Source organism: Callithrix jacchus, chromosome 5 (assembly GCF_049354715.1).
Source record: "Callithrix jacchus isolate 240 chromosome 5, calJac240_pri, whole genome shotgun sequence".
In the NCBI taxonomy this organism is placed as follows: domain Eukaryota; kingdom Metazoa; phylum Chordata; class Mammalia; order Primates; family Cebidae; genus Callithrix; species Callithrix jacchus.
Window position 1 is genome coordinate 64,917,081 of NC_133506.1, and position 14,126 is coordinate 64,931,206.

General features: G+C 49.8%; 1 protein-coding gene and 1 pseudogene across 2 annotated transcripts in view; both read left to right on the top strand.

Moving 5' to 3' along the window:
* The first annotated feature begins 3,578 nt into the window (after nucleotides 1–3,578).
* Nucleotides 3,579–14,126, top strand: part of USP22 (ubiquitin specific peptidase 22) — a 43,222-nt gene continuing 32,674 nt past the window's right edge. The window contains exon 1 of one of the 2 annotated variants that reach the window (XM_008990948.5): nucleotides 3,579–3,886. In XM_008990948.5, the coding sequence (XP_008989196.1) occupies nucleotides 3,716–3,886 (171 nt within the window). In that variant the 5' untranslated portion in view covers nucleotides 3,579–3,715. Of the gene's footprint in view, nucleotides 3,887–4,016; nucleotides 4,395–14,126 lie in introns of those variants that run through there. The other variant, XM_054255567.2, reaches the window with a different exon arrangement.
* Nucleotides 4,320–7,128, top strand: LOC144582528 (methyl-CpG-binding domain protein 3 pseudogene; annotated as a pseudogene).

A 14,126-nucleotide genomic window follows, 5' to 3' on the forward strand; every position in this document is an offset into this window, starting at 1 on the left:
TTTTTTTTTTGAGCAAGAGCAAGTCTTGCTTGATGGCCCAGGCTGGAATCAGTGGCATGATCAGGGTTCATTGCAGCCTCGACCTCCTATGCTAAGCAATCCTCCCGCCTCAGCCTGCTGGGCCCCTGGGACTATAGGCATGCACCAACACCACCGGCTCTCTTTTTGTTTTTTTAAGTTTATTTTATTTTTTTTGAGACGGAGTTTCGCTCTTACTACCCAGGCTGGAGTGCAATGACGCGATCTTGGCTCACCGCAACTTCCGCCTCCTGGGTTCAGGCAATTCTCCTGCCTCAGCCTCCTGAGTAGCTGGGATTACAAGCATGCGCCACCATGTCCAGCTAATTTTTTGTATTTTTAGTAGAGACGGAGTTTCACTATGTTGACCAGGATGGTCTCAATCTCTTGACCTCGTGATCCACCCGCCTCGGCCTCCCAAAGTGCTGGGATTACAGGCATGAGCCACCGCGCCCAGCCCGTTTTTTAAAATTTCTTTGTAGAGATGGGGTTTCATCACACTGCCAAAGGTGGACTTCATTCTTTTTAATAGCTGTGTAGTATTCCCTAGAATGACTGGTCCATCATTTATTCAACCATTCTCCTATTAATTGTCATTAACATTTCCATTTTTTCTTCCCATTACAAAAGAAGCACTTCACTAAACAGCTTTGTCCCTACATCTTTTGGGGACTGCTTCTCAAGGGTATATTCTGTAGTTAAAATTTTTAAACATCAATAAGCTTGTCCTGATTGTGGACCATTTATTTAAATCATAATTGATTTAAGTGGACAGTACTTCTTCGTGGTTAGATGACCATATTGATTAAAAAGGCTATAAATATTAGGGCCTGAATGCTAATACACATTCTTGAAGCCAAATCATATTTGTGTAAACCCAACAATATGTGAAAACTCCTTACATCAATATTTATAGAGGTGGATCACATATTTTTGTAATTCCTGACTTGTTATGATTTTACTTTTTAGTAAGCTGACATTCTTTCCTCTAACATAAACATGGTTTTCCTTAACAAGTGTTTTATTCTAGAAATGGTCTTGTTAGATTTTTCTGTAAACGTGTTTGGGGTTAATTTGGCAGGTTTCTGTTTTGATTTTTTTGTTGTTTTTTAGAGATGGGGTCTTGCTTTGTTGCCCAGGTTGGAGTGCAGTGGCGCAATCACAGTTCACTGCAGCCTTGACCTGCGATCCTCTTGCCTTAGTCTCTGGAGTAGCTGGGACTACTACAGGGCTTCACCACGTAATTCTGAGTACCTGCATGCAGCCAATACAGTTCTGGGAATTCATGGCTGTAGTAGTAAATAAAACACGAAAATATCATTACCTTCTTGGAGGCAGGGTGCAGTGGCTTACGCCTGGAATCCCAGCACTTTCCGAGGCCGAGGCGGGTGGATCACTTGCAGTCAGAAGTTTGAGACCAGCCTGGTGAAACCCCATCTCTAGTAAAAGTTTCAGACCAACATGGTGAAAGCCCCTCTCTACTAAAAATACAAAAATTAGCAGGGCGTGGTAGTGGGCATCTGTAATCGCAGCTACTGGGGAGGCTAAGGCAGGAGAATCGTTTGAACCTCGGAGGTGGAGATTTCAGTGAGTGGAGATTGAACCACTGTACTCCAGCCTGGACAACAAAGCGAGACTCATGTCTCAGAAAAAAAACGACCCTCTTGAAATTTTTCAGGCTATTGAGGGAAGAGACAAAAATAAATATTCATTACACCAGATAGTGATACATTATTTGGAGAAAAACAAAGCAGGGTAAGGGAATAGGGAATTTTGAGGGGATTGAAGTTTTCATTAGGGTGGCAGTGGAAGGCCTCACGGAAAAGGAGGTTTGTGATGGATGTCAGCGAGCATCAGCCATGGAATATAAGGATGCTGGCGTGAAGGGGTACAGAAAACATCTTAGGCAGAGGGTACTGCAAGCACAAAGGTCATGAAGCAAAAACCTGTGAGCGGAATTAACCTTGACCACAAGAGCATTAATCCAGTCATCAGCCCGTTAAACCCTGCTGTGAGATCACAATCTTTATTTTTAACTTGCGATGGCTCTGGACGCAAATGCTGTTTCCTGCAATCTGTGGATGAATGAACAAAGCAGTTAGCAGTGGGATGAGTATAGGGACCTCATCCCAGTTCCCCCAGACCCTTGCGCCCTGGCTCCCACAGAACATTGTTTGCTCTTTTTTTTTTTTTTTTTTTTTGAGATGGAGTTTCACTGTTGTTACCGAGTGCAATGGCACGATCTCGGCTCACCGCAACCTCCGCCTTCTGGGTTCAAGCAATTCTCCTGCCTCAGCCTCCCAAGTAGCTGGGACTACAGGCACGCACCACCATGCCCAGCTAATTTTCGTATTTTTAGTAGAGACGGGGTTTCACCTCGTTGACAAGGATGGTCTCCATCTCTTGACCTCGTGATCCACCTGCCTCGGCCTCCCAAAGTGCTGGGATTATAGGCGTGAGCCACCGCGCCGGGCCTGTTTGCTCTGTCTTTAAAGGTGTTTTCAGTTTGCCTTGGGTCTAATTCGTATACCGATTAGACCTGTGTCGCCCATTGTGGTAGCAGTAGGAATTGGATGTGCTGTAAGTGTAAATGCCAGATTTCGAAGACTTACTGCAAAAACTGTAAAACATTCCACTAACAATTTTGCAATACTTGCCTACGTGTTGAAATATTTTGACTCTATTGGGTTAAGGTACATTCTTATATTTAACTTTTTTTTTTTCATTAGAAAAATGTAGTGATTAGCAAATGTGAAGTCAGGCGTGTGGCGTGCATCCTCTTTAAACTGGATGGCGCCGGGATGGTCCTCACTATCCGCCGGCTCCGGACCAGAGGCACCCCAGCCTGCGGCCCGGAGCGGCGCCCAGCAGGCAGCTGGCAGTTCCAGCCCCGAGCGACGGCCATTGAACGGCCTGATGCAGGTTAGGGCAACCGGGGCCTCTGCAGACAGCTCCCCAGTAAGAGCTGCCGTTGGGCAGGAAAGCGCAGGCCCTGGATGGAAGCCCGACCCACAGCGCCCCAGCTCGTCGCTCCGCCTCTTTGCGGCAGAGCTCCGGCCGGCGCAAACTGGTTCATTGCTGCGACCAATGTCTAGCACCGCCCAACCGCAGCACGCCCCCGCCTCTCCAGTCCTCGGGAGGAGACACTGAACGTCTAGTCGCCTGGGTCCTAGGAGGCGGCTCTGAACTAGACAAACTGTACTGAGAGCCTATGACAATGGCCGAAGGTGCAGCGACAGGCCGGCGACCAATAAGAGAAGGGGAGAGGGCGGGCCCTCGTTAGCTCCCCAGCCCACGCTTCCTTGGACGCGGATCTACCCACAGCCCGCGGACCCGTGAGAGGAGTGGGGGAAGGGACCTGGCGCGGGCTGGAGACTGCGCAGTGCGGTGCCGGCCGGGGGGGGGGGGGGGTGACGTAATCTCCGTCCTCCGCCGCGGCGCCCCGCCCCGCGACGCCCTCCGCGAACCGGGAGAGCGCAGCACGGGCGGCCCGCAGCAGCTGCTGCTCGGGGGCGGTGCCTGCCCCGCAGCCTCCCCTGGCGATTGCCAGCCCCATCTTTGTCCGGCCTCCGCGCTTTGTTCTTGGCGCCCGTGCTTTGGCTGGCCAGGCCCACCGCCGGGCAGCCCTCACGCCGCGCTGGCGTCGTCCTCGCCCCCGTCGCCACCGCCCCCCGCGCGCGGCCGGGCCTTGCCCCCCATGGTGTCCCGGCCAGAGGCCGAGGGCGAGGCCATGGACGCCGAGCTGGCGGTAGCGCCGCCGGGCTGCTCGCACCTGGGCAGCTTCAAGGTGGACAACTGGAAGCAGAACCTGCGGGCCATCTACCAGTGCTTCGTGTGGAGCGGCACGGCCGAGGCCCGCAAGCGCAAGGTGCGCCCGGCAGCCTACCCCAGGGAGGGCTCAGGGCCTCCGGCCTCTCTCGATGCCAGCCTGGGGGAGGGCCCTTCTTCCCCCTTCCCTTCCCCCCTTGCCTTCCCCTGTCCTTCCTTCTCTTCCCCTCACCGTCTGCCCTCAGATGTCTTCTTCTCCTCCCGTTCTGTTCTCTCTTCTTTTTAACCCCCTTTCTTTCCCTCCCCCGTCCCCTCTTTCTTTTCTCATTCTTCACCTCTCTTCCCTCTCCCCCCTCCTCCTCCTCCCTCTCCCCCTCCCTTCCCCTCCTCCCTCTCCCCCTCCCTCCTCCTCCTCTCTCTCCCCCTCCCTCCTCCTCCTCTCTCTCCCCCTCCCTCCTCCTCCTCTCTCTCCCTTCCTCCCCCTCCTCTCTCTCTCTCTCCTCGGCCCTGGAGGGGTGAGTGCTTCCGGGCGGGGGGCGGTGCTCCCCGGCCGAGCGGCGCGGGGAGCCTGGGACTTTGGTGGGCGGTCCCCGGCGTTCCAGCGCGAGGTCTCTGCGAGTAATCCTCTTGGTTCTAGAGGGTTCGGGGTTGGATGGGGGTGCTGAGAAAGAAATGTGTCAAAAAACTGAGTAAAGGGTGAGGGGCCGTCGGGATCTGGGCGTTTGTCTGCAGCGGACGCCTGCCGCGGAGAGCGACCCTGGAGGGGCGCTAGGGAAGGGGGCGGGGTCGGGGCGTGGGGCGGGAGCTTCGCTGCCTGCTTGGGGCTCGCGAGGAGCTGGAGGGAGGGGGTGGCGGGTGGGTAGCTGCGGCCGGGTTTGCGTTTCGGCCCAGAGGAGTGGACTTGAAAGCGCGCTCCGGGTTGTAGGAGGCCTTAGCCAGGAGCGAGTCTAGTCCTGCGTCCTGCAGTTAGGTTTGCTAAAGATTTGGAGATGGGCAGGCGACGCAGCCCGGTGTCCAGAGCGCGGGAGGTCACAGCGGGCAGAGGACACAGGGTGCAGGGCGCGGCGCGGGGTGGAGGCTGCAGAGCGGAAGGCGCCGGGCACAGAGCGCTGTGCGCATGGCGAGGACGCGACCCGCGACGGGGGCTCTGGAGGAGCTGGCCGGGCCCAGCCTGCGGGAGCGGCCTCCCCGGAGTGTGGAGGTCCCGGAGGACGCGAGGGACGCCCGCAAGGCGGGAGGTCGTCCGGGACCCGCGTCCCTGGAGGCTCTGAGCCGCCGGGGAGACCCCAGGCCGGGCTGCAGCGCCTTCCTCCTGCAGGGCAAGCCCGACCTGAACACGGCGCTGTCAGTGCGACAGACGGCGTCCATCTTCAAGCAGCCGGTGACCAAGATTACCAGTCACCCCAGCAACAAGGTCAAGAGCAACCCTCAGAAGGCGGTGGACCAGCCGCGCCAGGGGTGGGATCCGGCTGCACAGATGAGACGCTGCTGTCGGCCATCGCCAGCGCCCTGCATACCAGTACCATGCCCATCACCAGGCAGCTGTCGGCCACCGTGGAGAAGAACCTCGGCGTGTGGCTCAACACCACGCAGCCCCCGTGCAAAGCCTTCATGGTGACAGAGGAGGACTTCAGGAAGCAGGAGGAGCTAGTGCAGCAGGTGTCGAAGCGGCTGGAGGAGGAGCTGATGGTCGACATGCTGGCGCACGTGGAGGAGCTGTTGTGAGACGGCGAGGCACCACTGGACAAGGCCTGCACCGAGAATGACGACCAGGAGGAGGAGGAGCCCGAGGAGCCGGACCCGACCCGGCCCCGGGGATAGAGCATGTCTAGGGCAGGTGTTGCGGACTGTGGGGGCTGCCTGGAGTCGCCCTGCACTGGGGCTGCCTGTCACGCATGGAGTGCTCCGTCTCCCTGGAAGAGCCCAGGCGTCCCCATCCTGTGGAGTCGCTAAAGCCAGCCCTCCCTGTCCTTTCAGAAGCCCTGCCGAGAGCCTGTGCCGTGAGAGCCGCCTGCAGTTGTGGCCCTCGGCCCCACATGGACCAGGCTCGGGGCCCTGGAGACGCCTGTGAGGAATGCTGTGCTCCTGGCTCCCCCCTTGGCCTTCTTCCCTTCTCCGTGCCTCGGGGCACACAGCTGGGGCTGCCCCACCCAAAAGACCCTCCCTGCTCATCCTCTAAAGAGCCCAGGTCCTGCCTGGTTCCCCATGACCTTGGGGCTTGAGGCCAGCTTCTCCCACGGCTGCTGCCCCCAGCTTTTTGATACTGGAGAGCAGCCAGCAGGTGCCCGGCGGCTTGGCACCAAGGAGCGCGGACTCCTGGGAGGGTTTCTCAGTCTGAAGGCGTTTTCAAAATGCACATCACCCACTGTGTGGCAGGAGGACGGGACTCTGGTCCTCCATAGGGGACGTCCAGGATGGTGCCACCCTCTGCCCTGCCATGCAGCTGGCGGCACCACAGATGCTCACAGGCCAAATGGCACGCCCGGGAGGCCATGCTCCTTCAGTCAATCTGTGACCGTCAAGGCTGGATGTGCACATCACCAGGCGGCCTCTGCTGCCGCGGGGACACCAGCTGCTGCCAGAATGATGTCAGCCAGCCCCCTGCCTCAGTTTCCCTTTTGTATAGTGGGAACACAGGCACCCAGCTTTGGGGTGGTACTGACACTCCCAGAAGTGTCAGGAGCCACTTGGACAGCACAAGTCTCCCAGATGCTTCTTGAGTTGCCCAGGTGTCTGGGGAGCTTCTGGTCTGAGGCTGTTTGAAGGATCTGATGTGCTCCTGATACCCCAGTGCCTCGGTGAGGTCAGGTTCCAGGAAGCGGCGGCCTGAACCCTGGGCTCCTACGGGGGGGGTTCATTACCTGCATTGACCTTAGGCCCATCGAGAGGGCCTGTCCTGCCTCTGCCCCACCTGGGATCTGGGATCTGGTCACTGCCTGGGGCAGACTGATGAGCAGAGTCACCTCTGTGGCTGGGCCGTGACCCCTGATGGTGCCAGGCTGTGGGGCCAAGGAAGTGCCACTCGGGAGCCAGGCTCTCCACTCGGCCAGGTGCCCTGCAAGGACAGCCACAGGGCAGTGGACTGGCAGCAGCTTCTTGCTCCCTGTCGCAGTCAAAGCACAAATTTTCGGGGTGGGCTCAAGGGCTGGGCCCCCGAGGGACCCTCCGGGTGGGGACCGAGTCTTCCTGGGGTCGGTGCCATCTGGCCAGGACCCTGTGCCAGCCCGAGGTTCCCAGACGCTGTGGTGGGGTGGCCTCCCCTCTGTCTGCATGGTGGAGGGAGCTGTGGGTGTGGGCACGTGACTGAATAAAGCCACCATGGGATGTGCAAAAAAAAAAAAAGATTTGGAAATCAGAAGGTAATGTGATTCTTCCATGTGACTACACTTTGATTTTGCAGTTTCACACGCTTTTGCAGATTACAGTCCGAGATTGGGAGTTTTGAGGGCAGTTTCCACCTTAAGTGGCCTTTTTCGGTGGTAAAACCAACAGGTTCGCGGAGACTGTAGGGGTATGTAAGCAGCAACTCAAAAATTATTTTATTGGTAATGATATTGGGAAGCATTACGTCTAGAAGACCATCAGAGGTAAAACATTTGTTAGGATTGGAGTGAGAATCTTGCTAATGGAATTGTGTGCCTTTAGGAAAAGATGGCGTAGTTGAAGCCAGCTTTCTACAGGGGAATGTCCTGTTGCAGTTCTGGGTCAGTGGTGTCCGGATGGGGATGTGACGGGCGCCCAAGATCCATTTCTACTTCGGAAGAAGTGGGGAATGCCCCACTTGTTCTCTCCCTCCTCTTTTCCTTTTTCCCTTCCATCCCTCCCTCTCCCTTTCTTCTTCCCCCCTCTGGTATTTTTGAACCATACTGAAGGAGTCAAGTTTAAACCACCGTTAACTAGCTTTGCCTAATTTCCTAAAGGAAAGAATTTTTTTTTTTTTTTTACACTACATATGGCTCTGATTAATCTTTTAATTTGAGATGTTAGTTGCTTAGTTTGAAAACTGTTGAACCACATCTATGGTATTCACCAGTTAGAAGTTGAGCTGTAGATGGGCAGTGAAAAATGTTCTTTTGAAAATTCAGGTGGGGGGCTGCTGCAGTGCCAGTTGACAGTGTGCCAGCAAGGAGCCCTTAAGGCCTCCTCGCTTTTTCCTCTGACTCGGGGGACTTGAAATTCCGGTATCACTTCATGTACGGTGTAACTACATTTCTAGCACTGTCTAGTGGCCAAGTTAAGGAAGAGTTGGTTTGAGAAATATTGAACAATCTGCATAGACTTCTCATCAGATCTGTAAGCTGAGGACATTTAATTAAAAATTAGTTTTTGGGTCGGGCGCGGTGGCTCAAGCCTGTAATCCCAGCACTTCGGGAGGCCGAGGCAGGTGGATCACAAAGTCAAGAGATTGAGACCGTCTTGGTCAACGTGGTGAAACCCCGTCTCTACTAAAAATACAAAAAAATTAGCTGGGTGTGGTGGCGCATGCCTGTAATCCCAGCTACTCAGGAGGCTGAGGCAGGAGAATTGCCTGAACCCAGGAGGCGGAGGTTGCGGTGAGCCGAGATCGCGCCATTGCACTCCAGTCTGGGTAGCAAGAGTGAAACTCCGTCTCAAAAAAAAAAAAATTAGTTTTTATAGAGACAGAGCTTTGCTCTGTTACCCAGGCTGAAAGTGCAGTGGTCTGATCAGAGGTCACTGCAGCCTCAGACTCCTGGACTCCAGCCTCTCCCAAGTAGTAGGGACTACAGGTGTCTGCCACTATGCCCGGCCAATATTTTTCTACTTTTTGTAGAGACGGTGTCTTGCTATGTTGCACAGGCTGCTCTGGAACTCCTGGCCTCATGCCATCCTCCTGTCTCCCAAACAGCTGGGATTACAGGCCAGAGCTACTTGAGCTCAGCCATATTTTGGTTTTAATGATACGAACTTGACTATAAAAGTACTTCAACTCAGCTGACGATTGTGCCACTGTACTCCAGCTTGAGCAACAAAACCTATCTCAAAACAACAGACTTCAATTTAAATTATAATCTTTGTGCACACAAAAAGGTGCTTTTTGAGATTGACATCTCAGGTACAGTTAGTTTTAACTACAGAAATGAATCCCTGAGTGAATAACAATTATAAGTTTTGTTATCTGAGGGCAGGTGGGTTACAGATTTTGTATCCAAACTTTGATTCGTCTTTTAATAGGCAGAAAATGACAAAAACATGATCAGGCTTACATTTCTGTCCAAAATAAGCTTGAATTGCAGTAAAACTCTTGTGTGGCTGACTATAATATTTTCATGATTTAGGACTGGCACAACCACAGACTCTCCTTTGTGTTTTGTGTGTGTTAAATATAACAAATTTCTTACCACTTCAGGGTTTGTCCATAAAGATAGGAACTGGTAGGAAGTGATTATGATTTAATGTTCTACATTATATTTTGAATATAGACACTTTGGAGAATAGGTAATGTTTTTAAAATCGTTTTTCTTGGAATCTAAAATTTTACAGCACTGTGTCCTCAAAACACATTATTATTATATTATTATTATTATTTTTGAGGCAGGGTCTGGCTCTGTCACCCAGGCTGGAGTGCAGTGGCGTGATCATGGCTCACTGCAGCCTCAATTTTCTGGGCTCCAGTGATCCTCCTGCCTCAGCCTCCCAAGTAGCAGGTACTACAGGCATGCGCCACCACACCTGGCTAATTTTTGTATTTTTGGCAGCGATGAGTTTCACCATGTTGCCCAGGTTGGTCTTGAACTTGTGAGCTAAACAATCCTCTCACCTTGGCCTCCAAAAGTCCTGGGATGAGAGGCATGAGCCACCCCTCCGAGCCATCCAACAATGACTCAGTCTTTACCGGCTCAGCCAGGTCCTGGGATGGTGGTAAGCACATTGTAGAGCGCTCTCATCACTTGTTTTTATTTATTTATTTATATATTTTTTTGAGACGGAGTCGCTCGTTACCCAGGCTGGAGTGCAATGGCGTGATCTTGGCTCACTGCAACCTCTGCCTCCTGGCTTCAGGCAATTCTCCTGCCTCTGCCTCCTGAGTAGCTGGGACTACAGGCGTGCGCCACCATGCCCAGCTACGTTTTTTTGTATTTTAGAGACCACCTTGTTGACCAGGATGGTCTCGATTTCTTGACCTCGTGATCCACCTGCCTCGGCCTCCCAAAGTGCTGGGATTACAGGCGTGAGCCACTGCGCCTGGCCACTTGTTTTTATTTTAATGTTCTTAGTCTAGCTCATTTTTGTGATAATGTGCTATTTTAGTTTATTATTATTTATTTTTAAAAGATAGGTTGGGCGCTGTGGCTTACGCCTGTAATCCCAGCACTTTAGGAGGCCAAGGCAAGAGGATTGCTTAGCTCAGAAATTCAAGACCAGCCTGGGTAACATGGTGAAACTCATCGCTACCAAAAATACAACACTTAGCTGGGCATGGTGGCATGCACTTGTAATCCCAGCTACTCGGAAGGCTGAGGCAGGAGAATTGCTTGAAGTAGGACCTGGGAGGTGGAGGTTGCAGTGAGCCGAGATCGCGCCACTGTGCTCCAGCCTGTGCTACAGAGCGACACTCCGTCTCAAAATAAATACATAAATAAAGACTAGGTTTCCCTGTGTTGCCCAGGCTGGTGTGGAACTTTTGGCTTAAGGAGATCCGCCTTGGTCTCTCACAGGGCTGGAATGGTACATGCTATTTTTAAAGTAGACTTTCAAACTTTGTTTCTTTGAGGAATTTGCTTTTTTTTTTTTTTTAAATTTTTTAAATTTTTTTATTTTTATTTTTTTTGAAATATAATTTTACTTTTTATTTTTACAATACAGTGTATAGTATGACATCTCGAAATAACAGAGTGCAGATACAGGATAAGAGTACAAAAGGGCATTAACAGATGTCAGAAGGTTACCTCTATTAAGGCTAAATCCCTGCTTTATATTTTCCACACATTCACAAAAGTACATTCAAATCATTCCTTATCAATACTTACTTTCTTAGGCCATGAGAAAAGGAAAATCCAGACATTAGATTTTCATAGAAAGCAAATCTGGATTAGTCTGAATAATATTCTCTTTCCATTTGTTCTGACTTAGGAAAATTTGAGAAATAAAGATATGCACCAACCTAATACTTCCTCATTTGGATTTTCCAAATACATTGCATTAGCTATTGATATCATTTCTATATTAACTGGTTAAGACCTCCCCCACACGGGTCTCCAGTCAGAACCATAGAGGTACAGGAAATGGAATTGGCCAGAGGAGGAATTTGCTTTTTACTTTATAGTGAACTGGATCTTTCAAATCATCACAACAAAACATTACACCATTCATACTAGGTGGGGTCTAAGTAAAAGGTCTAAAATGTAAACATTTTTCTGTTAATGTTTTAATTTTGAGATCATTGTAGAGTGACATACTGGTGTAAGAAATAATAATCTTGTGTATCTTTCCCTAGTCCCCCAAGGGTAACTTCTTGCAGAAATGGAGTACAGTTATCACCAGGATATTGATATTGGTACAGTCTATCTTTGATGCAATCCACGGTCTCATTCAGATTTCCCTGCTTTTATTTCTGCTCATTTGTGTGTGTGTTTAGTTAACTACATGGCATACTTTATTCAGAACTTACTGGTTTTTTCCTAATGTCCTTATTCTGTCTCAGAATCCCACATGACTTTGAGTCTTCATGTCCCCTTGGCTCCTCTAGACAGTGACAGTTTCTCAGGCTGTCCTTTTTGGTGACCTTGAGAGTTTTGAGGAATACTGGTCATGTGATTTGTAGAATTCCCTATTTTGGTTTTCTGGTGTTTTTCTCATGATTCAGCTGTGGTTATGGGTTTTGGGAAGGAAAACCACAGAGGTTAAGTGCTCTTCTCATCCTCTCATATTAAGGGTGATGCTGTCAAGATGTCTCGGGTTGCTGGGCTTGACTGCATGGCTGAGGTCATATTTGCCAGGTTTCTCCACTGTGGAGTGACTCTTTCCCTCCTTTATGTACTGTTCGTTTTGGAAGGAAGTCACTCTGGACAGGTGCCCTACTGGCATGGGGAGTTCTGTTCCTCTTCCTGGAGGGTGGAGTAGCTGCATAAAATATTTGGAATGTTTCTGTATGGAAGATTTGCTGATCCTTACTCATTTGTATGTTTATTCAGTTACTCCTATCAACATGGACTTGCAGATATTGAGTGTATGCTTTGGGTTATCATCTAGTGCTGTGTGGTTTGTTTCGTTGCCCCTGTCATCTGGCTGTGTCCACTGGGAGCTCTTTCAGCTGACTCCTGTGTTCCTTTCACATAGTCACATTATTATTTGTTTGCTGTTTTTGAGCACTTCCTTACATTCTGGTACTACATGATGTTCTGGGATCACATATGTGTTTTCTGCCCCGGGCTTAGACTCCAGCATTTCTCCAAGGATCCCCAGTTCGTTTTATGGGAGAATGGAATTAGAAACCAAGATCTGGGCACTGGTGTGCTCATTATTACTGGGATATCATGGCATCTTGGCCCCCTCAGGGGACAGAGTTGGGAAAACAGGTGTGTATATACAAATGCGTGTATATACACATCTGTGATTATTTTGATATATATCCATCTGCATCCATATTAAGCTCTACACTCATTTACGTTGAAGTCTCCAACTCTAATCCAGCTCTATCGGGATTATTCTAGCCTTCCCCTCCAGTTTATCTGTAATTTCTCTGTCTGACAGAGAAAATCCTGGCTCCCGCTATCCACGGTCCATTTACTTATTTGCTCTGCTTTGGTATACCTGAATAGAGGTTTCAGAATTGTTGTCCTGTACTCTTTGAATGACTTGACCCCTTAGAGTACAGCACTCAGGTACAGTTCCTTTCACTTTGAGTCTTACATTCTCCCCTCATTTCCACATTAGGTGCTTCTCTCCCCACCCCTCTGTGGAGTTGAGTCCTGTATGTGTAATTCAATTGGTTTCTTCTGCCTCAGCCTGCATTCCATAGGGCCTCATTAATTATTTTTAAAATTACATAGATTAATGTTTGCTCTTTGCGCTGTAAAGTTCAGTAGATTTGACAGAGGCATCCACAACTACAGTACCGTACAGAACAGTCGCACTGCCCCCAAAATCCCTGCGCCTCACCTCCTAAGCTCTCCACAACTACCAGTCTCTTCTCCATCTCTTGAGATTTTCCCCATTTTAGAATGTCATGTATTTGGGTTCATGCAGTCTACAGCTTTTTCAGACTGGCTTCTTCTGTCTAGCAGTGTTCATTGAGTGGATTGAGAGTTCATTTCTTTTTATTTTTTGATGTTATTTACCATGTGGCTATACTGATAAGTGGTTTAAGTCTCTTACTTTGTAGCTTCTCTTTTCATTCCTTTTTGCCATTTTTTTTAGTTCTACTTTATCTGTTGAAGAACTTGGGCCTTTTGACTTGTTGACTTTCCTATAGTCTGGATTTTGCTGATTGCATACTCCACAGTGCAAGTTCAAAGTGGGTGTTTTTGGTTCTACTTCCTACAGATTGGTAGCAGGATCTTCTATCAAGGCTTTTTCTTTATTTAGCACACAGACTCGATCACATCAGTATCAAGTGGATGGAAGCTTAGGTAGGAAGTAAACTCAGTTTTCAGGGGTTAAAATGACCCGCCTTGTGGATATATGAGTCATTTACTTGCCTCTTGTTTTATGTTGGCCAATACCTGTAGCAGAGGGTGCTGAAGAGTAGAAATTGAGAGAGAATTGAGTTTGAGTTTTATTATTACATGTTAGCAGCTCTGGTAAGAAACTCTAGGAACTAAGTGGGCATGACAGATGAAAATGAGGCTTTAGGATAATGTGATTGCTCCCCATTCATGTGTAATTGACAGTCGGGGTGAGATGAGCTCGATTTAAAGAAAGATGAACCTAAGACAGTAACAGAAGGATTTTGCCCCAGCCTGCCTCTGCCCAAGCATGTGTCCCTTGGCAGCTCCCAGCATCTCTTGGGCTTCCTCATTTTCCATTTATGATAATATAGTACTTACCCCCATCTTTGAGGGATACATTCCACGACCCCCAGTAGATGCCTGAAACCACAGATAATACTGAACCCTATATATACTATGTGCAAACTTTTTTTTCCTTCATAATTTCATGGATAGATTTGTTCTGACTGTAGGTCTTAGCAGCCTCATCATTTGATACTGTTTTCTTATTCAGTCAAGAATTTTCAGGTTTTCACGTGAAAGAAGCTCTTTATGGCTTTTCTTTGGCATATCGAAATTGCAGCATTAGTACTCTGAGCTTTGGGGTCATATTAAGTCAAATAAAAGTGGCTGGAACACAAGCCACTGCAACAGATGATGTGATCAGCAAGG